Source organism: Corylus avellana, chromosome 5, assembly GCF_965113065.1.
Source record: "Corylus avellana chromosome 5, dhCorAvel1.hap1.2, whole genome shotgun sequence".
In the NCBI taxonomy this organism is placed as follows: Eukaryota; Viridiplantae; Streptophyta; class Magnoliopsida; order Fagales; family Betulaceae; genus Corylus; species Corylus avellana.
Genome location: NC_142494.1, coordinates 24,526,270 through 24,553,918, shown reverse-complemented (window position 1 = coordinate 24,553,918; position 27,649 = coordinate 24,526,270). Strand labels below are relative to the sequence as shown.

Here is a 27,649-nt window from a genome sequence, read left to right as displayed (position 1 = left end):
TGTAGCCATATGTCGTGGCTGGCTCTCTTCCGATCCCTTTATTCTCGCTCCAAATTGTAAGATACGCCATATTTTACCGTTGATTCAGCGAAGATTAATCTCGTCGAAGACGCGAAGGAGAAATATAAGACTAGAGAGACCCCACGTTCTCTCTGTATCTCTATCTCTTCGTCAAAAAACTTCGTCTTTACTCAGGGGTCCCTTTCTTTCTCTCTGCCAAGCTATTTCCCTCTCTCGAGGTGCTTCAAAAAGCGGCAACCAGGCCCAAACTTTTTTCCCAATGGCGAGCATATACCAGTACCACCAATTCCCGCACCACCTCTACGGCTAGTTGTGTATATATAGACCCTTTTACGCGTTCTATTCCACCAATGGATTCGCAAACTTCGTTGTTGAGGGAGCAGAGGAAGCTCCAGAGGCTGCGGTGCTCGGTCCAGTGCTACGACTGGGGCCGTCGGGGTCAGCACTCGCGGGTGGCTGGCCTATTTGCTCGGAACACGGGGTCCGAGATCCAGCCGGACAAGCCCTATGCGGAGTTATGGATGGGCACCCACGAGTCCGGGCCCTCCTTCGTGGTCCAGACAAGCGTCGACAATGGCGTGTCGGTCGGGTCAGAGGGTGTCAGCTTGAAGTCCTGGGTCTTGGAGAACCCTGGTGCGCTTGGTGATAAGGTTTTGGACGAGTGGGGCTGTGATCTCCCGTTTTTGTTCAAGGTACAATTGTACGAGTTTGTGTGAATGAAAATTTGTGTTTGATGCATTTTGCTTTGTTTTGGGGAATTTCTGGTTGGGCTTTGGGGTCTGATTCTTATGGACTTTGCGATTTTTATGTTAAATATACATGGGGTTTTATGTGAATTTGTGTTTTTCATGGAAAAGTTGTGTGCGTGGTGTGGGATTTTGACTCTTTGATGGGACTTTAGGTGCTTTCAGTGGCAAAAGCGCTGTCAATACAGGCGCATCCCGATAAGGAGTTGGCGAGGACGATGCATAAGGCGCGGCCGGATGTGTACAAGGACGATAATCACAAGCCCGAGATGGCTTTGGCAATAACGGAGTTTGAGGCCCTTTGTGGGTTTATCAGCCTTGAGGTATTATGAACTCCAAGGTTGCTTTGCATATGTGGATCTTTGACTAGATATTTCTTTCTTTCATTCTTTTTTTGCTGGTATTCTGGATCGAAGCACTAAGTTCAGCATTGTTTGTTTGTGAAGAATTTTGGGATGATGGGGGCATTTATGAACTTGGTGTGGCTCACCACTTGATTGTCATAAAGGCATAATGACTGTAATAGGTTACTTTCAAAATGGATAAGACTGTACCTTTTTTATTCAATTATAAATCCTGATTGGTACCTTGTTGTATTATCTTCCTCATTCTTGCCTTCGTTTTTTTTTTTTTTTTTTATTTACTTTTTTTTATTATTATTATTATTTTCTTACATTTCACTTATTTTACTTCTACTCATTAGATGATTGATTCATGATTTTGGTGATGCCCATCTAATCCCTAGTTAAATGTTTATAATTTGGAAGAACGTTGTTACATGGTACTGTGACAAATTTCGTAAATTTCTTTGTTTGAGATTCATGGAGAACCATTGACTACTTTGTAGTTCCCTTGGGTTTCTTGCGTGGCACTTCAGCTTGCAAGATGAATCCCTAACCATTAACCAGCTTTGCTCTGATCTTGACAGTTTATGGCAAACGTGGATTTCCCAGTATTTTCTTATGTGGGAAGAGAGAGAGAAAGAAAAAGAAATGTGTCATCCCATCATTGCTGAAGACTGGTTACTTCTGCCTGGGGATTGTTAGTGCGGTGTGTGGGACACACAGAGTGTTTTCATAAGTAGGATTTTCATCATGTATGGGCTTCCTGAAACCCATGCTCTAATTTGGCCAGGGGTCTAGGTTCATATATTTTCCAGTTGATTTATTTTTCAGTGCCCCATCTGCTCTAGCTGTTGAGATTTGGCTCATACTAGTGATAGTTTCTTGTGTTTCATGGCATGCAATTCCAAAGAAACCTGGATAGGAGAAGGATAAACACATTAACCATCTGAGTCTGTGCAGCAGATCTGATGGAGATTTATTTCCTCCAACTGTAAACAAACTTGACTTTTTAAAGGCATTCCTATTATTATTTTTTTCAATTGACTATGTGCATCCCCCTCAACCCCCCCCCCCCCCCCCCCCCTGGGGTTGCTCTCTCTGCTGCTGGGTCTGCAATTTCTTCCTCCCATTTTCGGTTCTAAAACTTGGTTGTATTCTATATTTGCAAACATATTGATGATTCCCAAAGTCATTATCATTTACTTGGAACAACTTGCTATTTTCTTTCCAGGAACTCAAGGATGTGCTTCGTAATGTTCCTGAGATTGTAGAACTAGTTGGTAGTGCAGATGCAAACCGAATCTTGCATCTTGACGAGCAGGATGAGGAGGAAAAAGCAAAATCTGTTCTGCGATCAACTTTCACCCAACTCATGTTGGCTAGTAAAGGGAGAATAACAGAAGCAGTATCCAAGATAAAAAGTCGCCTGCACAAAGAAAGTCAGGTCAGTTGGAAATTTTACTCATTACTAATTTTCCACTGTTTTTGGCTTTATAAGTAGGATTTTTTTTTTCTTCGAGTTCTTTATGCTCTTATCCTGTAGAGTGATTTGATTGTTATGCGTACCCTCCAAGCAGATACTCATTTCCTGCTGCATATGACAAGAAAACTACCATGTTAGAAAAACCTGTTAAGTTTGATGTCTTACAACCCAAAAATGACCATAAATGGTGTTGGCATAGTTAGTCTCCTTAATGGAAGTTATAGGTTGTAGTCACTGGTGGCCATGAAGAAAATACTGGTAACAGAGTTTGATTAAATCTATCTCAACTTATAGAGCTTGCAATATGTATAGGTAGAGAGAGAGAGAGAGAGTTGTGCCAGTGTAAACTTCAGCTACATACACACCACTCAATAGTTATACATTTTTGTGAACCCACAGTTGGATCAACTGCACCCTATGTACCCCACCATGCGTGCCAAACTGCCCATTATTAAATCGATCTGTTGATTATATCTCTTGAATTCTTAACTTACCTTGCTTTATATGAATAAATGTCAATTTTCAACACTCAAGATGTGATGGCGTTTGTTCTCTGATCAACTTGATATTTGTGAGGGAAACATGCATAGAGATAACATGAAATGCAAAGGTAGGTTTATCAGAAGATAGTTTAAGATGACAGGGTAGTTCACATTTTTTTGAGATGATGAGCAACTTTCTTTTTTTTTTTTTTTTTGTCACTCTCTTCACATCTTCTTGTTTACTGGTAAGACCTTTCTTTTTCCTTTCCTTCAGGTGAGGCAATTAACAGACAAGGAACTGCTGGTGTTGCGGTTAGAAAAGCAATATCCAGGTGATGTTGGTGTCATATCAGCATTCTTTTTTAATTATGTGAAGCTTAATCCTGGTGAAGCATTGTATCTTGGGGCAAATGAACCCCATGCATATATATTTGGTGAGTGCATCGAATGCATGGCGACTTCAGACAATGTTGTGCGGGCTGGCCTTACTCCCAAGCACCGAGATGTCCAAACTCTTTGTTCCATGCTCACATACAAACAGGTAATGAATCTATTCGAGTATGATCATGTTTTGATTGGATGTTCTATTTGTATTATTGGAACTAGATATTTCCTTTGGCAACCTTGTAGACAGAGTTCATCAAGCAATTTATCCACTAGTACTTGTGATCTGTGTTTTTGGCCTCGATGTGGGGTTCTATGGATTTATTTCAACCCACCCTTATTTCAATCTAGTCATCAAGAATCTTGGTCATTGTATAGTATGGAATCAATTAATGTTCTGACAGACCTGCCGGTGGATAAACGTATTCTCATGCTCATTATACCTTGGTCCCCTTTTTAAATGGAGTAAATTGATGTTGAGCTAATTGCAGCTTCACTGTTGTTGGTGCAAGGAAACAAGTGAAGTTACTGTAATCTTTTCCAACTCGCCTGAAGGATACTAGAACTCCTTTGATAGAAAAACTTGCATGACTGCATGTTAGGACAAAGACATGAATAAAAAAAACAATATTTGTCTCTGCTGCAGGGCTTGCCTGAAATCCTGCAAGGAATTCCTGTGAATTCATATGTAACAAGGTACCTGCCACCTTTCGATGAATTTGAGGTTGATCGCTGTATCCTTCCCCATGGGGCATCAACAGTTTTTCCTGCCGTCCCAGGCCCGTCCGTTTTCTTGGTCATGGTTGGGGAGGGAGTAATGCATGCCGGATCATTGAAAGGTGTTGTGGTTACTGAGGGAGATGTTGTTTTTGCACCTGCTAACACTGAGATTAGCATTACAAGCGCATCAGAATTGCAGTTGTATAGGGCTGGAGTGAACAGCAGGTTTTTTCAATAGAAGAGCACCTCTTTTGCTTTAGGTCAAAAGTAAATAACTAATTTATTTGGCGCGCATAATGCTGCAATGTTGTTTATAAATGTCTCTATTACGTAACATCAGCTCATGTATTTGCATGCATGAGCAATGAGTTATAGTAAAAATAAAAGGAATAAAGAGTCATTATTTTGGTAGTAAGATCTTGCAGGTTTTTTTACTCTTCATTGAAATCTTTACCCGTTTTATATTTTGGTCTGCAAATATTTGGTGAAACAGATACACCCTCCATACGTTTCATATAAATCAACGTAACCATGGATATTAGTCTCGATTTAATGATAAATCCAAGCCAATGGCATTCGCACTATCAGTTTGTGGAATTTCCATGACCTTAGCAAATCTTGATCGATTTGACTGCTCAATAATTCTCATATTATGCAAACAAATGCAAGCAAGCAAGCAAACCTAATTCCAATGAATGAAATGCTCAAAATGATGATGAAATTGACACTCTCATTCTAGGTTTACAATATTACTTGTCCTCTTTGTGAAATAGAGAGAGAATCTCTTGAATATATACCTTTTTTTCTCTTATGTCCTGCTTCAGAAGTTAAATTGGCTACTTTTGTTAACATTTTTGCTGTCCTCTGTTTTTATTTTTTATTTTCTCAAAAAAAAAAAACAAAAAACAAATAAGTCAACAAAGAAAATATTCTTAAAAAGCACAAAATCATTTTTCACCTTAACATCACATTAAAATACTTTTTTCAAACTAACAATAAAAACACTTCAAAACAAGAGCTTATGGCAGTGTTTGCCAAGAGCCTGGGCCTGGTACAGTGGCTGGTACCTGGTATTGTATCAGGCCCTCCCTCAATCCCAAAAAAGAAATCTTTTCACCTCAAAATTAATCCCAACATCTCTACTTTTTATACCACATCAATCTTTTTTTTATTATTATTATTCAAATAAAAAAATCACTACAAAACAATTTTTTTACATTTTTGCATATAATTTTTTTTTTCACTTTTTCCCACAAAATATTTTCACTAAAACTAATCAAACACATATTCCTAAAAAAAAATGCTACAGTATCAACTCAGGCCATTGGCAAACACTGCCTATGTTTTCCACTTTGCTAGCCAATCTATTTCCAATCAAGTAAACAACTATTGTTGATAATCTTATGAATGAAAGGTTGAATGTACATTAACATACATGAGATGAAAGTAACATAATGTTTTAATTTCATTTTAGCAAGCAAACAAAACAACACTTTCCATTGATTAAAAAAACAAAACAAAACTAGTCTCTAGTATAAAGGTCATATGAACGGAGTGAGCTTTCAATATAGTGAATTAGCCGCTCTCTCATGTGACAAGCTAATCATATAAATTGTGTCTATTTTATTTTTTAAGTAAATTGCATAATCTCAAAAATAGTAGCATGGCACAATTATGATATACTTTTTACCTTGCCCGGCAGCTATCTTTTGTGACTAATACTCCCAATTTCTTTCATGTAAAAGCAAGAGTTTTCCTTCTCGTGACCACATTTTTTTTTTTTTTAAGGTCACCAATAGTTTCGATGAGTAATACTAGATACCACCTTTTCATCTAGATTTCATCCAGGTGAAAAGGTTTTTCTTTTACAATGAGTGAAAGGGAGAACCATTCATTATCCCCACAAAAATGTAAAGAAAAAGCATTTCCATTTTGATGAAAATGTGACACCTAACATTACTCACAATGTGACATAGAAAGTGTTGTTCATCCCATTCAACTAGCCGAAAGAGATTGCTCAAAGCCTTTATTCCTATTTCATGAAAATTGGATCCTCTCCCGTTTAAATAAACAAAAGAGGAGAAAGTTCTTTTAAAAAATTGTAAAAAATAAAATAAAAAATGAAGGTGATACTATAATTTTACAAAAAGAAGGTAAACCGAGAGAATCCAATTCCCATTACATGTACAACCAACTAATATTGGATGCTAATGTTGGGCAATAAGGAGCCAACTACTTGGAATTCTAATGGTTTCAAAATCCAAAATTAAAACCGAATTAAATGCAAGGCAAAACAGAGTACAACCCGGTAAAAACACTAAACACAATGAGCAATGCCACATTCTCTTAAGTCTCATCTCAATAGGCTAATGTAACGATGGCCATCAACTCTTAAATCAATCTTTATTAAAAAATAAAATAATCCAAGAACCGACAAGCCCTTTCACATTAGCCCAATGAGATGAGATGAGCAAGATGAAAGTTGAATACTTAAGATTACTCATTTATCTAGCACATGCATCACAAAAATAAGACTACTATTGAAGAGCACTTCATTACTATCACCCTATTTGATGATAGCAGATAAAACTACAACCAAACTCGAACTAAATAGATAGTTCTACATCCTTGGCTTGCAGAATTACGCACATCGAGAGAAGGAGGTTCACACCAGTAGCATTGGTCTTATGTAAAGGACATCAAACCAAATATCAAGGTGTCAAAATTTTTATGCAGAATCCTACTCAAATGCAATTATAGTAACTCTAAAATGAAATAGCAGTGCCAAAACACAAAAACCGACGATAGCATCCCTTTCAAGCCTCGTTAAGTGGATATTCGAATACTACATCTTTCCCAGTAAGCTTCCTGTAGACACCAGAAAAGGTTTCCAGCTTGTACTCGGTGTTGTTCCGCTCCTTGGGGTCCAAGAAAACCTGACACGAGAACAGACATCAACAATTAGGATGGCTGATGATAACAAAAATAAATAAATCAGTTTTTGCACTCATCGATCCGTTCAATCGCTAGAGCACTAAATTTGGCAATCACCTTAATTACTTTGGACCCATCAATTCGGTATCTGATGCGTTTGCCAACAATCTCAGCAGGATGCACTATATCCTCTAGCATAGCATCATGGACCGCTGTTAGTGTGCGGGAGCGTGGTCGCTGAGCAGCAGAGCCTTTCTTTGGTGGTCGGACAATCCTGCGGGTAGCAAGCACAACAACATCCTGCCAAAAGTAACAAATGCAACAAAAAATTCACTAACGATGTGTTAATCAACAAAGATATGGTACATCAAGCCACATTTAAGATGAAATGGAGTTCAAAGTTCAAAAGTTAATTCCCAGAGCAAATTGCCAACACCCTTTGCACACCACACTATCCCATGTGATGTTCAAAATTATTGTTAAAAATCACAATAACATAACTTCTGACTATTTTACATTGTTAAAGAAAGTTAATAGAAAACACATTATAGCATCACACTGTGTCACTTGCCAAACAAGGTCCGGACATTGACAACAAATCACATTATCAATGAGAATGCATAGAAATAAAAAGAATAACACATTACCTTGCCACTGAATTTTTTCTCCAGTTCTCTGACAAGGCGAGGATGAATCTTGCGGAAGGACTTCCGCAATCTGTAGGGAACATATATCACCACTGCCTTGCGATTTCCAGAAACATCCAGCTGACTGTGGAATTAAATAGGTTATCCTCATAATTAGTAAAAAAAATTACAAACCATTAGAAAATACAAAACTCGTCGGAGCACGTACGTTGCTGAATTGATGTAGAGATCTTTCAAGTCACTTTTTAGCTCCTGATTGGTGTTCTCCAAATCAAATAGGTACTGCATATACACCAAGCATTAAATTTTAATATATTGTATTGGCAGAGATTATGAAACACCAGCTATTAGAAAGTGGCACAAAATCTAACCTGCGCAACGGTATCCTCAAATTCAGTGGGCTCAACATCATTGTCTTTGTGGATTTTCTTCCTTGAAGAGTACATCTTCACAGACCTGATGAATGGGCAAGATTTGTAAATTTACGCTAATCTAGGGAAGGGACCATTAATATACCAAGAGAAAAACAAACAGTTGAACATGGATTATTATCTCTATATACTTCTTTACAGTTAATCACATCCTTACTAACACACTAGTGTTCTTTCAACAGCTTCCAAAATGAGGCTATTGGCAGTAACCTTGTCGGTGATGTTAGGTTGTTCAGAATGTGAAAGATTTCCTACATTTTCTTTTTCCAATAAAAGAAACATCCATGAAACATTCCCTAACAAGATGGTAGATAATTTTACAATGGGCTCCCCAAAAAGTTTCAACTATGCTTCATACTTCATAGAAAAGGTTAACTAACAACTGAAAAGAGAGAATTTGATTGATCGATAAATTAAGATAGAAGGTGTACTCTATACTCCAGTCACATACCCTAACAGCATTTTGATCCCCAAATGAACATTCAACTTCAATATAGAGCAGTTGCAAATATAGAGCCTTTATGCTTTTGTGGTAGCTAACAACCCACATGTATATAAATACAACTGAACAAGAGTTTTTAAGTCTCGAAATCCATCTAAAAAGACCTGAAAGAAACAAAAATCTCCAGTCAACCTAATAGATTTCTTTGGCTTGCTTGAAGTTTTCTTTCTTTTTGTTTAGTGCAGGAACAAGAAACAATGTAGATAAACTTCTTATTTCTTTTGTTCACTGTACTCAGGAACCAAATATCAAAACCCCCCTTTAAAAATATGAAAAGGGCATCATTAAAACAGGATCCAAAATGATGAGCCCATTATCGCAACTACTTGCTTATGTTTTATTTAAAATGTATTTTGATCTACAAACAGACACACATAAACCCATTGACATTTAATTTGTTAAACCAATATTCCAAGCACTACAATCCATTCTATATGGATAAACAAGTCAAATAACAACCATAAAAATGATCATAATGTAAAGTAATATCATTAACAATACGATATTCATGATTAAATGGTAATAGCGGAACTCAAATATCATCTCTAACGAGAATCTTCATTGAAACAACAACAATAAATCCAAATTACTAAACAAGCAAAAATTAGCTTATATATCATCTATTTTTACAGAAAGAAATCCCATGTATCAACTCATGTCAATATTTTCTTTATCAAAAAAAAAAGACTTCTTATATTTATTCAGGCCTTAGAAAATAAATACTTACGTTAACCCATCAGATCCCCATGAAGACAATATCAACACCAAGTGTATACAGTTACTTCTATAAAGTTACTCATCAACATTAGCTAGTTTCTCGTTATTTTCCCTCAATTTTTCAGGGAACCAAACAGAACCTCACTACCATTTTCAAATAGAAAAAGGCAAGAGCTTGAATCACAGACTCAAGACAAAAATACAAGAATTTAATTACGACCCAGTTGAAGAAAACGGAAAAGAAGGCAACCCTTTTGTTCTTTTAGGTACGCACCGTGAAATGAAGCCGAGGCCGATAAAGCTCTGCTGCGCTCAGGAAAAACCCCTAGGCTTCAAGCTTTGTGGACAACGAGGCGAGCGAGTGGAAGCTAGGCTTTTATGAGGACAAGCTTATAGGAGTGAAAGGCGTTGTGGAAGAGAATAATTTCAGTGTAGCCAGTGCATAAAGGAGGAATTTTGTACACACCATTCAGCAACTGCCACGTCCGCTTATTACACAAACTTAAAATGAGAACAGAATACCAAAATAATTCTTCTCTCATTAAAAAGAATGAAAGTTAAAAGAAAAATTAGAAGGATGAGGGGAGAAGCAACAGCACATGAGGGCGTGCCACCCCCGATGGGTGGCCTGGGGGTGGCCGCGATCCACCCCTAGTGGCCGAATCTCTCTCCCACAATCACCCCCTAGTAGCGGGACCTCTCTCCCTCTCTCTCCGCTGAAGGCAATATGAGGCAGCATGGGTGGTGGCAGAGCATGCGTGTGTTGTTTGAGAGAAACAATCCAATATTTTGCTCTCATATGTTTTTTTTGCAAATTTTTTTCAATACTGATATGTTAAACTCTGAGTGGGTTGATCACACAAAAGACCCTCTCGTAGTCTTATTATTATTATTATTTTTTTTTCCTTTTTATTTTTATTTTTTTTTAATTTTATATTTGGATTCGGCTTACTCAAACATCTTCTATAATACAAACTAATGGCCCATATTTCATCAAAATAAATGTTTGTTTTTTTTATTTTTGCTATACATTTTAGTTTTAGGGTCTGTTTGTGATTGCGTTTGTGGACCTCAAAAGTGCGTTTAACATCCTAAAAATTCGTTTGAAAAAAAAAAAAAAAAAAAAAAAAAACGTTTGGTAAAAAAAATTCAAAGTGCTTTTGAAGATAAAAAAACGTAAAAATGACCAAAACGCACTTTTAACAAAAGCTTAAAAATGAATCTTTTGCCCAAACGCTTTTTTTTTTTTTTACTTAAAAACTCTATTTCTCAAATGCAATCTCAAACATGCTCTTGAGTTTTTTTAGAATTGCATTTGAGATATAGAGTTTTTAAGTTAAAAAAACATTTTTTTTGGCAAAAATTTTATTTTTAAGCGTTTGTCAAAAGTTCGTTTTGGTCATTTTTAGAGTTAAAAAAAAAAAGTATTTCTAAATTTTTTTACCAAATATACCAACTTTTGTTTGGCACAACTTTTTATATACTAAAAGTACTTTTTAAACTCTCCAACACAATCTCAAACATGCCATTAGCCGTATAATTGCCACCGCAAATGAACATACATGAACCTACACTCAGCTCTTATATTGAATTGATATATAAACACCGCTGGGACCGGACAATTTTAAACTTTGTTTCGACATAAAACATTTTCAGCTGCAGAACATTTTACAAGAAAACTACAAATCTTCTAGTGTATAATTGTCATCCTGAAAACATTTTTCATTTTTAACTCATACTGAAAATATTTTCCAGAAAACATTTTCGGATTTTCCATGCAATTGTCTCCGAAGGGAAGGGGTTGAAGTCATCAGAAGATGTAGTGTCCAGAGTGTGCCGTAGACGTAGTGTACATGTTGGCGCGCACACGGGGGTTGAGAAAGTGTACATGTAAACTATTTTACACAAAACAATAAAGTGTTTCACGATTGATCGAAAATGTTTAACACTTAATTACCCAAAGAGCCCCAAAATTCCGATCTTCTGTTTTTTTTTTCCCCAGTGTAACAAAAGGGAGAGATGCCTGAAGATTGAAATACTTGAAAGATATAAATACAGTTTAATTGGCACTTGTGTGGCTCTTGACATGAGCTACTCAAGGAAGCAAGCCAGATATCATATATTGGACAAAATGTGTGCTTGTTCCCAGTCATATCGGTCCTATTTTTTTAAAGCAGTTAACCATGATAGGATAACTTTTGCACCTTTCTCCCATGAACAATCCAACATCATGTCATGAGCAACCCCTTCAATACTGATTGGTGACATGCCATAAAACCGGCCTGTTTCATTGAGACCTTCAGCATCCTACAAAATATTTCGACTCGATCAAAGCAGGTCCAAAGCAAATGAACTAAAAAGGAGAGTCTTAAGTGGAAGAGTTAAAAAAACAGGCATTATTGAAGCAGTGGATTCGAGACTGTTATGTAGGATCAGCAATGGCAGAGCCTGTCACAGAATTAGAGAGAGAGAAGAAGAAGAAGAAGAAAAAAAAAAGAGCAGGTGGGTATGAATTTAAGTGTTAAAACTTTGGCTTACCACAATGAAATCATCACTTGCACCCAACACAAGAACCTCAATAGAACCTTTTGGCGCTGAAGGAACTGGAAGTGATGCATTCAGCTTCCTCAGATCAAACAATGGCATCCTTGAACTTTCTCTCATTAGCTCCTGGTAACTGCAGAAAACAAAAGTTGAAGATAAGATCCACCATTGAAAAAACAGTATAAAGATCTGTAAAAATAAAATAAAAAAATACATAATTCTTGGGCTAAAAGGAATGCCAAATAAATATAATACAACCTTTCTCCATGAGACCCATACTATAGTGAAAATGGTTCTGGTTCATGTGTATGATCAATAGAACCTAACAGTGGCCATATATATAGTGTAGGAAATCAGACCAAGTTGAGTTCCAATTATTAGTTAATGGGTACCAACGTTATTTAGTATTTTATTATTGGTCAACATAATAGTTTTAAATATGGATGGCTAGTAGCTCAAAAGAATTATTGGTCAATATCAAAGTAGGCAGATTAAGATTGCCATGATTCAAAAAAGTTCTTGCCATATTTACACTATATCCCCAAATGATTAGTCATGGTTGCAATTGAAACTTTTTGGAACCACTTATAAAGTCATATTCCACATTCTACACAATTAATATGGTACTTTGGACATACATGCCTTCACGATACACTTACCCAATGTTAGAGTTAACACAGTACTTGAATTGTGAAGGCGGGCATGTGTTCAGTCCCACATTGGTTGTTTATTAGGTGAAAATAGGCTTTATAAATGATTCTCAAAAGGTCCACTTGTAACTACGACTAGTCCTTTTGGGATATAGTGCAGATGTGTATAAAGCTTCCTTGGATCATGAGTGCAATAGAATCACAAACTCCTGTAAAATTCAAATCCCAAATTCACTCTACTTTAAATTTTTCTCAATTTCCAAACTCAACGACACACACCAATCACACTTTATATATCTCTTAGTTCCTTGTCAGGACGAATACGAAGGGCAGAAGAAAGTCCTCAACATTGAACCAAAAGTCAGCTAATAGTGAAAAACGTATCAGTACAAACCCTTTCAACATAGGGCTAGCTTTGCCACACAAATCAATAATGGGATATACTATAGTGTGGATGTCATGCATGATGCTCTATGCACCCACCAATCAATTCAAGCCATATCATAATACAACCAAGTTTCAATTTTTTTTTTAAAAAAAAATCTTACCTTACCAGTGAGGTTCTATACAAGAATATACAATTTTTTTTAAAAAAATTGCAAGTAGGGTTCACCTATTAGCTCTGGTAGGGTGAGTTTGGTAGACATTGACTCAAGGTACAAGCCATCACTCAACTTTCCAATGCAGAAACAGTTTATCAAGGCAATATATGCATGTCAATACACAAACTAAGGTTCAAAGTTAAAGATATAAAGTATCTTGTTCAATGCAATTTTAAACAAACTGCCTATGGACTTCAAGAGAAGTGGTAAAAAACAAACCGTAGAACGAGATGATCCTCCATTGTCGCAGAGAAAAAAGTCTCCTTACAAAGAGGAAGAGAAGTTTGGAAAGCTTTTGCTGCTAAGCTGCGTGTTACCTGCTCAAGTTCATATGGATTGTGTCTGAGTCAATAACAACTGATTTTCATTTTTACTGTAAGAATGCGCATGAAAGTAAAATGAAGACATTGATTGAGAGGTTCTCATATTTTCTGCAAGATCAAGCACGGCATTTAGAAGTATTTAATGGATTACTAAAAACATAAACAATGTAAGTTTTGCTTCAAACATTCTTTACATAATTAAGCCTCCATTCTTCAAGATAATGAATTGAGACATGCAACTCTATGAAGTCCTATGGCAAACGTGTAACCACCAGTGTATTCTAGATGTATAGCTAAGATACTCAAAACAGTTGTTTGTGAGCATAAATAAGAAAAGGATGCACCCATGTTGTTTTTCTCAAAAGAGTGAAAGTAGATACCTTAAAAGCAGCAATAGGCTTGGAGAAGAGATACCGCCACACTAACCCACTGAAAAAAAAAATTTGAAGAAATTCAGTCCTAGCTTGGTTCGTGTAAAAGAAAAGTAAAATATCATAAACATGAGACAGTAGAAAAAATCACCTATTACCAGAAGGAGGTACAGAGCAGACAAGAGCAGCTCCTGTAAGCTTGGGGTAAAAAGTTTCCATTCCTAGAATAAAGTCCAGTCAGCATAAAGAAGGGAAAAAAAGTGAGGAATGTAAATCTGATAGGATTCCTAGGAATATGAGATTTTCATATTTGGTTTATTCCTAGGCATTCTGTAGGAACTATTTATGCTTTCCAATTTTTTTTTCTATCTTCAAGTGCATAAGGTTGTTTGACACAAAAGTAATTGAAAACTAGACTAAAAATGACAGGGAAAAAATAACTATATATAAACCATGGGTTTTGTCATTAGGATTACTCCGTTTAGTGGAGTTGATCTTCTGACATCAACACCAGCTGTGGGTCATTGACGTGGGATCATAATGCATTCTATTTTTAATTCTGCAATCAATGATTAAATTGTAAAATAAAATCACGATTTATTTTGGAAAAAAAAAAAAAAAAAACTTAATAGATTTCTTTTTGTGGATGATAATAGATCCTCAAGTTGATGCTTGATTAGGTTGATAAGGCTCGAAGTTGAAGATTGATGTGCCTATTGTCCAGGTCTTACGAATGGTAAATTGATGTTGTTAAATTTTTTGAATTTCTTCATATTTCTCAATTTGAGTTTTTCTTGTTTCTTATGTATTTTAATTTTTTTACTTGTTTAGTTTTTTTTGGCAACGTAGCTTGCACTAATTCACTGGAAATGGGGCTCGTTTCGGGTTCTAGTACTTATCAATTTCATTACAGAAAATTATTTTAGAAAGTCGTTTATTTTTGTTAACCTCAGTTTTAACAATTGTGTTTTTTTGTGACTGCAGGAGAAAGATTTGCATTTATCAAAATCAAAGATGGTTGGGAGTATATCATATGGATGAATCTTAACATAGAGGGAGAGAATGCTATAAATACTTCGAAGAATAAGATAGTATACTTTGTTCTCCTTCAAAAACTCTATAACAGTGGTTTTTTTTTTTTTGATAAGTAAAAGTATTATATATCAAAAGCGCAAAGGGACGCAACCCATATACAAACTGCCACAATAGCCAACCACCACTATGGAAAAAAAAAAAAAAAATCCCAGTGGTCACCTAAACTGCTGTTATAGCAACAGATAAATTGTGGAAGTCATGAGATGTTTGGAGGCGGTTTCTCCAACCATTGCTATAACTTCTACCAGTGGTTTTCAAAGGTTTTAACATTGATTTTGATTGCTGCTAAAATTTTGCTTTCTTGTAGTGGGTGAAACCGAGGCATCAACATAGCCATCGATTATCAATAATAATAACTGACACTACAATTGATTATCATTGTAGTTAATATTTGTAAACTGTTTTTGGCTTTATTTCAGTTAAATATTTTCAGGCAGACGTGAATTGAGTTAGATCTAAAATGCACTTTCTAATTCTACAACTTTATTGTTTCTTGCCTCATCCATCTAGAGTATTGCTTCACCTTCATCAAATAAATGTGAACCAATTAAAAGATTACCTGAAGCCTGGTTATTCTTCATATTTGCAATGTAATACTGAAGAATAAGCCCTCCAAATGAATGTCCAAGCAACACTGGTGGTGACAATACTTTATTCCTGATGAACTCAGCAACATCACCTGCATGCGTCTACTGCAGAATTTACGGTGAAAAAAAAAGAAAAAGAAAAAGAAAAATAAGAACATAATATCCGGTATGGAAACAATGGAATATACAAAACAACGAATGACCACAATCAAAATTATCGTTTTGAAGGAGTCATTTTCCAATGGAGAGCTAAAATACCTGAAGAGTGCCAGCAACAGAACCAGCAGGTGCATCACTTTCACCCTGACCAAGAAGAATAAGAAATACCAAATCAGCCCCACATTTGCATACAAACAATATAGTAACTCCAGTAGTTTGATATAGGTTCCAGAGTCGGCCCAAAACAAAAAAAAAAAAAAGATTCAGGTTTTAGAGAAGTGCTGTTTTGCATTGGTGCCATTAATGATATAATCACCTTGAAAAGCAGATGATCATTAAAAGGAACTTTAGATTTCCATATAGCTACACATATGTACACTTTAGAAACATATAGGTTGAGAACCGTGCTGGCTCAGCAACATATCCTTTAGAAACATATAGGCTGAGAAGGTTCAGAACTGTACTTGCTAAGACTAATGATGAAAATTCTAAAATTCAAAATTTTAGAGTTTTAGAATAAGGGTCATCAAATTCCTTTAGAAACATATAGTTCCTTTCTCTTTCCACATTTTCTCAAAATGGAGAAAGGATTAAACAAATATGGGTCATCAAATTCCCTAGCACATGTTCCATACATTATTTCTCATTTGCAAATTTTAACACATAAAGATTGTGGGTAATTCTTTTTTTTCAAAAAAAGAGTCAGCTTGAGTAACGAACCACTACCAACTTACTGAAAAGTGACACAGAAACTCAAACCAATTGAACGCCAAGAAAGAAGATAGAGCTAACACCAGCATCTTAGATATAGCTATTCCCCCCCCCCCAAAAAAAAAATCACATATTGCCACAAATTTATACAAACAGAGCTTCAAGAATGGAGAAAAATGCAGGGAGAGAGAGAGAGAGAGAGAGCGAGAGAGAACCCACCTGACCCAGCAAGCTTATAGCATAGCAATCAAACCCACAACCTGAAAAAAATGGAAGCCAGTGTTCGGCCCAGCACCAAGCAGCATGGTAGCTTCCATGGACAAAAACCAAAGGTGGGTTTTCATTGTTTCTCTCATCTGGGTCCTTGTCTACAACACCCTTCTGCACAATGACCTCCATGTTCAGACCAGAAGGGAGCTGATGAAAAATGCGGGCCTGTCCCTGCTTTAGCTCGTAGGGTACCGGCATTTTCCGAGCTCCGTTGAGGACAGCCCGGGGCTTCATTGTCATTTTTGGGAAGCAAAGTGTTGGTTGAGGAAGGGATTTGGTCTGGAGCGAGAGAAGAGCAGCCATTGCCGTGAAATTGAGCTATTACACACATTCCCCACTCACCGTCACAGCTTTTGCTTTGGTTTTATCTAATTTTTGACTTCTTTGTTTCTTGGAAACTACCGCAGCTGTAAATCTACCAGTGCTTTTACCAGATCCATAAAAAAAAATCACCCTACATTAAACTCAACATTACTAAATTAATTTTGAGGCGTGGTGTTTATATTCAACATCCCTCGATGTTTCTCTCTAGCAGAACCTCCACGGAAGAGATCGATTGCTATCGACAAGAAAATCCTAGAAAAATCAAGAGAAATCGACGAAGAATCATGTAGAACGGTCAAGAAGAAGCAGCAGAAGCACTTGGTGACAGCGGTGGAAAAAGAAATTGAGAAAAAACTTATATTTAAATTTATAGAAAAATTTAATTAATATTTTTTTAAAAAAATACATATATTTTAAATAAAGATAATTGTTTACATTTACTTTCAAGTACCAATTGCTTATTATCTAATGTGACAATAAAAATCACAGCTAGATGAAATAATGTAATTTTAATATATGTTTCTTTGTCCTTTCCCCGATCTATGCCCTATCACTCAGATAAAAATGCTAAAAGATGAACACTTAATTAAGAATGCCAAATATCATTTATTGTTGTGCAAGTATAGATGGAGAGGATCCTATTCCGTATATCCCGGAAAAGGATTCTTTCCATTTCAAAATCTCTCAATTTCCTTCATTTAGTATATTTTGAAGGGTATTGCATTTAATGTACTACTATCATTAAAACTTTTGGACAACACTACCCTTCAAAATGTACTAAATGAAAAAAATAGAGAGATTTTGAAATGGAGAGGATCCTATTCCGTATATCCCTATAGCCATCAACAATTCAACATATTGAAAGTGATTAAACAAGATAACCAAGTGGGCAGGGTTATTTAAACTGGTTCTATTGTTCTAAGTTTCTAACAAGGGGACAAAGAAGAAACTGAAGATATGGAAGATTTAGATTTCTTAGATTTGAGTTATTTTGACCATTAATTATAATTTATAAAAGTTCGGACAGAAATTTCCTCCAAACCAGTTTGGAATAAATATCATTCAACCCATTTAAAATAGTGTCAAGTGTCTATAAACATTTAAAATGTACATTAAGGCCCCGTTTGGTTTGCGGAATAGACCTTTGGATTGGACTAGCTAACACTAGGCATAGCTAGTCATTTGTTTGGTAACACTCTATTCCTGGGAATAGTTTATTCCCATGGGACTACTAATCTCATACACACAGGGTTAGCTAAGCCACTCAAAAATGAGTGGCTTAACTAATCCTTTCCTGTGTGATTAAGTTAATTGTGTAAATTGCCACAAAAAAACTCCACTTGTGGGATTAAATTTCGTTCTCTCTCTGATTCTTCTATATTTCTCTCTCTCTCTCTCTCTCTCTCTCTCTCTCTATATATATATATATATATCTCCGCTTCTCTTTTCTCTGTCTATATATTTCGTTCTCTCTCTTTTTCTATCTCTCTTTCTATTTTCTCTCTGATTCTTTTGGTACAGTATTTTTGCAAGTGCAAACAATTTTTTTTTTTTTTTCTCTATGTTGTCTCTCTTCTTTGTACCGTTTCTCTCTGATTTTATTCTCTCCGTTTCTCTGTCTTTTTATTTATGTACCTTTTTTTTTTTTCTCTGTTTCTTCGTATCTCTTTTTTCTCAGTTTTTTTTTTTCTTTGATGGAGAAACAGAATTTGCAAGGTTTTTATAAAATACAAATATAGAATCTGTTTTTTGATTTCTTTTGATTATTTGTACATTCTCCAACTATATTTTTTTTATATAAATAATTTTGTAGCATAATTGAAAAAAAAAAAAAAAAAAAAAGGCCACATACCTGACATAATTAAAAACAAAAAGGAAAAAGAAGTTATAGTAAAGTTGTTTACGTTCTAAAAAAATAAATAAATAAATAAAATAAAATAAAATATGAAAGTCCTTAATAATATAAATTGTATTTGTATTATAAGGGTATTTTAGAAAATTTGATCACAATATGATTTCATTCACCAACATATTGCATTGTACCAAACAAAATAATAGGATTAGCTAGTTTATTCCAGCGTTACAACCAAACAAATGAATAGGAATAGCTAATCTATTCCACACTCTTCTATTCCCAGTAATAGCTAATCCTTTTCCAATGGACTAGACATTCTGCCAACCAAACGAGGCCTAAATTCTTAATATCATTAATAGCAGTTTACTAATTTAGACTAAATTTATGTGTCATTTAAGTGTTTATAGACACTTGACACTATTTGAAATGAATTAGAGGATATTTCCTCAAGACTGATTTGGAGAGCTTCGTCCTTTCATGTTGGCAGGAGAGTCAGCCGCAAATCAATTAATCGCCAATTAAGGAAACACCAAATCAAGGCAGAATCCCACTTCATCAACTTTCCTTGCATACCTCAATCATGTAATCTCACCTATGACCTACCACTATATATGCTTACAATTCTTGTCCATATAATCACACGTATATGCAAAGTCTATCTTATTGTGCGAAATTAAGCACAAGATTTGGTTTGTCATTCATGGTGAGGGAACACATATCCATGAACACATATTATGTCATACTTCCATTATCTTTCACCTTACTTCTGCCAGCCATGCCCTTCTGTCTCAAGTCCCAACTATTTCGAGACACTCTACAGTTGAGCACAATTATAAAACTTAAGAAATGAGTTGAGCACTATTATGCCCATAAGCGCTAGGTCGAAAGGACCGAAAAGCGGCGATGAAACTTGAAAATTTATGTCTTATCCACAGGCCTCGATTGACTGAGATGTTAAGGTGACACGTGTTAGATTGGGCTTGTGTGGCAAAATGAACGGCTGAGATTAATTTTGATGAGATCGGTTGACCAGCCTAGTCATGCCGTGTGTTCAATGTGTAGGGTTGGGTCAGGCCAACTTTAAAGTGGCGGACGTAGATGTCTAACACCAAACCACCTGTAAATTTTTTGTGTTATTTTTTTTCTCTCTTGCTTCCGCTATTATTTATGTAATTTAGTTTTCCTCACAAACGTCAACACATCATCAGAGCTTCATCATTATTTCAACAAAGAGTATGAATACAAGTATATAACATTTGAAATTCAAAGCTATGCAATTTAAGATAAATAGAAAGCAGATGCTATCCTATCCTGTAGGGTTTGTTGTGGAGATGAACTCTTGACTCATTAGTTTCAACAGGTAGGTTAACAGGTAGGAGGTGACACAGTATTTAATGCTACCAGAGCTTCAACAAGTTTTCCCTATCTATGAAAAATGGAGTATTATACAAGCTATTAGGTTCTCTGTTTACTTCTTTAAGAGTGCTCAAATCTCCAATGCTCCTACAAACAACTTGAATGTTTCTTTTCCTTCAAATTTATGAATAGCATTTCGTTTGCAAATAACCAACATGTTTAAGGTCTTGTGTTTTGAGTTCTGTTTAGAGGTAGCCTAGTTAGATAGGGATTAAGTCTTGTCTCAAAATTAGTCCAGAACACCCTAGCAAGACCAGAAAAGGAAAAAAAAGAAAAAAAAGAAAGACAAAATAAAAAAGAGGACCGAATGAACATCCATGAATGTTTTCTTATCTTCCTCCTTACTTTTCCAAACTTTATCATTTTCTTTTGGAAAGAAGTTGGGAAAAAAAAAGAAAAAAAAAAAAAGAGAGAGAGAAATTAAAGAAGAACCACTTTATTGTATATCCAAACATATCAAACCAACTCCAAAAGTTTATATTGGCTCTCATTACTGGAAGGATACATGTATATCCCTTGCAGGGACCCTACCAGAGGATATCAATCTCAGAAAATGAAGCTGCCACTTGAGCTCCCATGTGCCTTTTTTTTTCCCTCTCTTACTTCCTTAAGTGTAAAGGAAAACATAATTACACTGATACCCACATGGTAATAAGCCAAACCCAAATTAGACATTTTAACACAATAATGAACCTTTGTCTATAAAATGCACACTGGAACCCTCCATAATCTAAACACCATGGCTGAGTTTGAACAAGATTTGCAATGTTTTAAACCCTCCATACCCTTCTCAGAAATAAATACAGATATCGAAACGATAAACCAGTTCATTCAGCCAAATGCAAGCATGATGGGGAACTTCAATATTACAGAGTTCACAGTGGATAATTTCTTGGGCTTCCAACAACCTGAATCTCAGGCAGACTTATTGGCTCATGATCTTCCAGGTACTTCATATTCCAGTTGCTTAAATGAACTGCCAATTGTCCATACCATCACTTCAACAAGACATGATTTCCATGAGAGAAAGAAGAGAAAAGCATTGGAACTATCAACAAGCAGCTCAGAGAGCATTCCTTCAACAGCTTCTAGAGAGTTGAAAGATAATAGTAACTCTGCCAAAAAGAATGTGCGTTTCATTTTTTAATTTGATTTACTCTTCTTTCTAGTAAACTTTGACCTTTGTCATTCTATGGAAAAGGTTGGGTTTATAATTTATGGTTTGATATTTGCAGAGCTTAGAGAAAGGAAAGAAGAGGAGCAATGAGAAAGAACAAGACAAACAAGAGGAAGTCATTCATGTTAGAGCAAAAAGAGGTCAAGCTACTGATAGTCACAGCTTAGCAGAAAGGGTATTTATATTTGCATGTTATTAGTCGAATTAATGTATGCAAAATCAATAGATATTGATTATTATCTGTTGTTCTGACTGGAGAAAACATGAATTGAGAAGAGTCTAAGTGCAAAATCATTACCATTTCTTTGTATCAGGTGAGAAGGCAGAAAATCAATTACAAGTTGAGATGCTTGCAAGACCTTGTTCCTGGATGCCACAAGGTAAATTTTGTTTTCTGTGTGTATTTGTATGCTGTGTATATTCTATAACATGGACTGGAAATTCACAGGCAATGGGAATGGCGGTGATGTTAGATGAAATTATCAATTATGTGCATTCACTCAAGAATCAGGTTGAGGTGAGCTAGAAAGAAAGAAAGTGATTTGTAATTGTGTTATATTAAAATCTAAAGCCTAGCAAATAAAAGGTTTTTTTTTCTTCTCTTTTCTTCCTGAAATTCAGTTTCTTTCCACGGAGCTTGCAGCTGCATGCTCTTCTTATAGCTTGGTCTCGTTGACAGATGAAACGGCAAAAGCAAAGGTACTTTATCAAACAATTGCTGAAAACTTGTAATTTCTAATTTTCATTGGACCAACTTGCTAATAGTTGAAATAAGGTTGGGGAGCTTAATTTGTTTCGAGAACAAACATATTAGGATTTAGGAGGGTTATGTTAAAAGATACATCCAAAAGTGGAGTTCAACAAAGAAAAAAACCTGGTTCTTATATCATATTATAAATTCCACCAAAAAAGAAACTCAAAATGTACAGAAAGCCACAACCAAGACAATATCCATCCAACGTGGAATTTCCCTAACATATTGAATTGCAGTTGGGAAATACAGTATAAAGATCAAACAGTCTAGAGGCTTTCAACTCGAAGATATATATATAGAATCTACGGCTGAAATTTTTGGATACAGCTCACAGACTCGACATGAACCTAAAATGAATTTAGCGAGTTAGGATTAATAGGTTTGACCCTTTTAATTAAACGGGTCTTAGAGTTGACATATATAGTCTTATATGCATACCTCGATAACAATTTTTGATATGACACAAGAACCCGATACAAACCCAACACTAAATTAGCGAGTCGGAGTTCGAAGGATTTGACCCGTTTATGCATATCTACATATATATACTTTTGTGTATGTATTATTGTCCAAGTGTAGCTCTAAGATGAGTGATGCTTAATGTTTTAACTCTGCAGGGGACAAACTCACACCAGGCACACACCATGGAGTACGGGGGGAGGGAACAATATGGAGAGCAAACTCGCTTCCACACAACATGGCCACTTTGACTGATTTATGGCCCTTACTCCGGAAGTTGCTGCAAGCCACGTGAATATGCCTCCTACCCCTATCTCCCACAAAACAAGTCTCTTTCCAATTACTAGCTAGCAAAACATGCTATTGATATTTGAATTACTTCATGTAGGGCCGAGAACTAGACAGAAAAAGTCTGTAATCTCTGTTTCTCTCTTTGTAAACTTTAAGGGCTGTATACCTTTGACCATCTAAAAGAAAATTGTGGCTTGTAGCCTCCTATGTATCAATGTTTCCATGTCAGCAAGAACAGTTAATTAAGCACAAATTGGTTTTGAGGGGCCTGATACATTGCTTGTAAATCATATGAGTTTGTCGACAAAATTATGTGGCACTTGTATGATTTTCAATCCATTATATATTCAACTAGCTACTAGTGAGCACATTATACTTGGTTAATATGTTCATGATTTCTCTTGGTGTGCAAGGTAGAAAAAGAATTCGTAGATATTTACTATTCCATAATCATGTATATTACATAATGTTGATACTGTGATTGCACGCCAAACACTTAGAGGAAGAAGCCTATTCTAAGTAACATAAATCATATAGAGAGATTATGTGTATCTATGTGTTTATTTATTTATGTAGGTTCGAACTCCTACACAAAAAATCATGATTTTGCCCCTAACCATCCGGACTAGACACCTGCAAGTAAGCCTTGGGTGAAGTATCTTTTGGACGTCGTTCCAACGAAGCTAGAATATAGACCACGGCCAGAAACCCTCAATCAATGTCCCATTCGGACCACGTCAGGATGAGGTGGCAATATGGGCTTAGACCAATAGAGCACTCACATCCGGCTCAACAAATATTTAGTTAAAAAACACATTTTTTCCATTTTAGCTATCTACTTTTTCAAATCACCTACGTCCGACTCAACATTTTAGCTATTTACCTTCACTTTCCAATTTAAAATATTATTTATTTATCTACTTTTCATATTTCCAAGGAAGAGAGCAAGATTACTTTTATTATTAATATAAATAAGGATTTGTTGAGCTATAGTGCTCAGCAAATTTACTGAGAACTATAACAACTCAACAAATCCTTAGTCATTTTATTGAGCCGGATGTAGAGCATTTTTGTTCCATTGCTAGTTAAAATAGCCAAAAAACTAATTTGTTGAGGCCAATGTGAATGCTCTAAGGGGGTAGTTGAGCACGGTTATGGGCGGTTATATGATGTGGCACGAGAGTGATCTGGTGCACTATGTCTTATTGACTTCCAGGTATTCCCTCACCTGGGGCTAAAACAAGCTTCAGACTTTGGTCATGGGCCTCTCGTAAGTTTGCGCGGCCCAAATTACCTTGGTAACCGTTGGGCTTCTAGAAAGTTTGCACGCGGTGAAAAAAAAAAACACATTGGGGAAGCAAAAATATCACACTTCACCAAGAAAAACACCCAAATTGAAAATGGATTTCAATGACGACGTTTTCTGACCAACGATAACGTCATGATTTTGCTACCTTCGGAACAAAGGAGTCCTGTCCCGATAAGAGAGAAAATAGAAGCTTTGTTTGCTAGAGCTTGAACATGATAGGCGTTCAAAGATCATATCAATATTCTGATACCATGTTAGAAATAAGAGATACAAAACGAACAAGATAAGCAACTAAAGAAAAACTTTGTACAAGCTGTATATTTTTCTTGATGTTTGATGATTACATGATGGACTATTTATACAAGAAAATTGAGAGACACAATCCTGTGATTATTCTATACATGGAAGTCACTTCTGTAAAAGAAAGATGTTATTCTTTTTCTGCAAGTTGGGTAGGTGAGCAACAAAATTCCTGGTTGAAGTTTCCTTTCTCATTTATTGTAAGTGGCTGAGCATTGCTCTTGCTGTCCTTCTTTGCTCATATCTCCTTTTGAAAATCCAAAAATATCGTTTGTCAAATAATTATTGGGCCTTCAGTACTATTTTGCAGACCCAATGACGACTTCCCATCAGATTCAAACATGCAGATTACATCTGAGAGACAGCCAGACATTCAACAATGATGACAAATGAATACAGCCAATAATAGGATTAGCAAGAAGGTGTCCCACAAGTAAATGGATAAAAAGAATTTATGGATTTTGCCAGTTCAATTGTGAAGTGATTGAAAACAACTAATATAGTATAACTTTTGGAGCAATATTAAAGGAGTCTATAGCAGATGCATTGGATCCAAAGATATGGGTTTGAAGCAGTACAGCTGCCTGAATGGGGCCATATTATGCTCACAAGAGGATGGGACAATGTGGGTTGTGGGATTTCTTACATGAAAAAGGCTAATGAACCTTTAAAGTTTCTACAATCTAAGTTTGATCCTTTTTCTTTGACCCTTTTTCGACTATATCTCACTTGGCATTTCTTAAGTGCATGCACACTGAGAAAGAGAATATATAGGTAGTGTGCTAAGAACATTTCCATTAAAAGTGATTGAAAACATGGAAACACAAGTATTATCATTGAAAAGTTTGGTGATCAATGGAATATTAGTGTTGGTCATCAGGTAGTGTATATGACCAACAAGTTAAAACAGGGAAAAAAAAATGGTAATTACCTTTTTCCCACATCAACTATAACGAATTGTCACTTTACTGCCATGAACTGACAACTCTACGGCCCGATCCTATCAAACTACTATTTTGTGCCCAAAACCCCATTCCGTCAGTTAAATGTGTTAATTCAGACGGTCAACCTATCATGTGTGTCCCACATGCCATCTTAAAATTTTCTATCATACTTTTGCCCACAATAGGGTTGTCAGTTTATGAGGGCAAAATGACAATGTGTTGTAGTTAATGGGGGGAAAAAGTGGAATAGAAAATTTCAAAATGACATGTGGGGCGCACGTGACTGGTTGACCGTCTGAGTTAACACCTTTAACTAACGGAAATGGGGGTTTGGGCACAAAATGGTAGTTTGATAGGGTCGAGCAGTAGGGTTATCAGTTCATGGGGGTAAAGTGACAATACATTATAGTTGATAGAGGAAAAGACAATTACCAAAAAAAAAAAAAAGAAAGCAAAAACAAAAGCCTTTTTGTGCCATGAGCATTGAGAAAGAAGTACATGTGAATTGACTTGTTGTATATATGCATTAATTGCAAGAATCTAGCCTAGCTAGGTTAGGTGAGTCTTTTTTTTTTTTTTGTTAAAGATAAGAAAGAATAAATTCAGACTGTCAGACGATGAGCTGTCATTTTACCTAAAATTAATCTTTAAGAGAGATAAATTCAAGGTTTTTTATGGACCTCACATTGCGTCTAATGAGCCCAACTTTAAAGGAGACTCTGAAAGATAAAAAAGACAATAAAAAATATTGCCAGCAAAACTGGTTGTAGCGGCCCTATGTTGACGCATATATGTCTAAGACTACAAAACTCAAAAGGATACAAAGAAGTGACTACTTGCAATAATGTGTGTGCCATCTAGTGAACATAAATCTATTCATTGATCTTTATGTCTCTGCAAAGGTTGGTTCCTGTCATCCTATGTTCGAACTACATAGTAATCCTCTAGGTTTCTGAAGTAGGCATGATGCACATAAGGTTATCTTCAGCATGTTAGTGACATTGATGAATAAAAAAAAAAAAAAAAAAACCACCCCACACCATACAATGTCCATTAGATTCTAGTGATAAAACAATATACACTTTCACTGTTCACCATATATTCACATGCATAATTGTAGGTTATAAAATGTTTTATGGCGTAATTGGCACGAAGCATCAAATCGATCACGTCGTGATTATTATTTATCTTTTAAGCAAGACCGCGTCAAACATAAAAAAACAAGTATACAAGAACAAGGTGGGGAGGAGGGGGTTCCAATAATTTATTTTTGCAACTTTGAACCTGAGTAATTCGGTCTTATCCAGAATAATTTGGCGTCATCTACTTATGTTTCCTACAAAATTGGTTCATTTTATTCATGTCAACATGTGGATACAATTTCAACAACATTAACAAGTCAAAAAAAAAAAAAAAAAAACATTTGATACATGTCCAACATGTTTAAGAAATAAAAAACAAAAAAACAAGGGGTAATTACCTTTTACCCCCATAAACTACAGTGCCTTGACACTTTCTCCCCCATGAACTACTAACTATGACATCTGACCCCATCAAGCTACCATCTTATGACAAAAATCCATCTTCTGTCAGTCAAAGGGGTTAAAATTGACGGTCAACGATCACATGCAAGTCATATGTTATTTTAAATTTTTTTTCTTCCACTTTTGCCCTTATTTTAAATTGTTTTCATATGTTGAATTAGGGTTTAGGAGGGTATAAGCATCATTTTCTGGGTCTGAAGTGAGGGCAAAAGTGGAAGAAAAAAATTTTAAATGGCACATGACCGTTGACCGTCAATTTTAATACTTTTGACTGATGGAATTGGGCTTTTTGTCATAAAATTGTAGTTTGATGGGGTCAAGTGTCATAATTGGTAGTTCATAGGAAAAAAGTGTCAACGCGTTGTAGTTCATGAAAGCAAAAGATAATTATCCCAAAAAAACAAAGGAAAGAAACATCACAGAACTCGGAAAATTGAAAATAAATAAATGGCTAGGCCCAGCCTGGAGAACGAAATCTTATGGGGTTTCGGCCCAGTATGAGGGGCCAGGCCGGCCCGTAATAGAACTTTGCATCCACATTTCTGTTAGATCG

The 27,649-nt window shown here is 35.8% G+C and overlaps 4 protein-coding genes across 4 annotated transcripts; 2 read left to right on the top strand and 2 right to left on the bottom strand.

The window, feature by feature from the left end:
• On the top strand, positions 1-4,591 carry LOC132182367 (mannose-6-phosphate isomerase 1). Its single transcript, XM_059595596.2, has 5 exons — positions 1-713; positions 923-1,090; positions 2,343-2,555; positions 3,351-3,617; positions 4,107-4,591. Exons 1-5 carry the CDS (start codon positions 372-374, stop codon positions 4,416-4,418), a joined length of 1,302 nt encoding a protein of 433 aa, XP_059451579.2. The 5' UTR covers positions 1-371; the 3' UTR covers positions 4,419-4,591.
• A 2,124-nt stretch (positions 4,592-6,715) lies between these two features.
• LOC132181227 (small ribosomal subunit protein eS7) lies at positions 6,716-9,795 on the bottom strand. Its single transcript, XM_059594348.1, has 6 exons — positions 9,686-9,795; positions 8,133-8,217; positions 7,970-8,043; positions 7,762-7,885; positions 7,232-7,414; positions 6,716-7,116 (listed from the first exon to the last, which is right to left on the bottom strand). Exons 2-6 carry the CDS (start codon positions 8,205-8,207, stop codon positions 6,997-6,999), a joined length of 576 nt encoding a protein of 191 aa, XP_059450331.1. The 5' UTR covers positions 8,208-8,217; positions 9,686-9,795; the 3' UTR covers positions 6,716-6,996.
• Positions 9,796-11,339: 1,544 nt separating this feature from the next.
• Positions 11,340-17,363, bottom strand: LOC132181319 (alpha/beta-Hydrolases superfamily protein). Its single transcript, XM_059594486.2, has 8 exons — positions 16,673-17,363; positions 15,842-15,886; positions 15,556-15,685; positions 14,053-14,122; positions 13,911-13,959; positions 13,427-13,524; positions 11,950-12,088; positions 11,340-11,718 (listed from the first exon to the last, which is right to left on the bottom strand). The coding sequence occupies exons 1-8, from the start codon at positions 17,024-17,026 to the stop codon at positions 11,572-11,574; spliced, it is 1,032 nt and encodes a 343-aa protein (XP_059450469.1). The 5' UTR covers positions 17,027-17,363; the 3' UTR covers positions 11,340-11,571.
• A 3,664-nt stretch (positions 17,364-21,027) lies between these two features.
• LOC132182577 (transcription factor BEE 1) lies at positions 21,028-23,377 on the top strand. The gene is made up of 6 exons (XM_059595862.2): positions 21,028-21,447; positions 21,554-21,670; positions 21,810-21,875; positions 21,944-22,012; positions 22,117-22,194; positions 22,867-23,377. The coding sequence occupies exons 1-6, from the start codon at positions 21,058-21,060 to the stop codon at positions 22,957-22,959; spliced, it is 813 nt and encodes a 270-aa protein (XP_059451845.2). The 5' UTR covers positions 21,028-21,057; the 3' UTR covers positions 22,960-23,377.
• Positions 23,378-27,649: the final 4,272 nt, after the last annotated feature.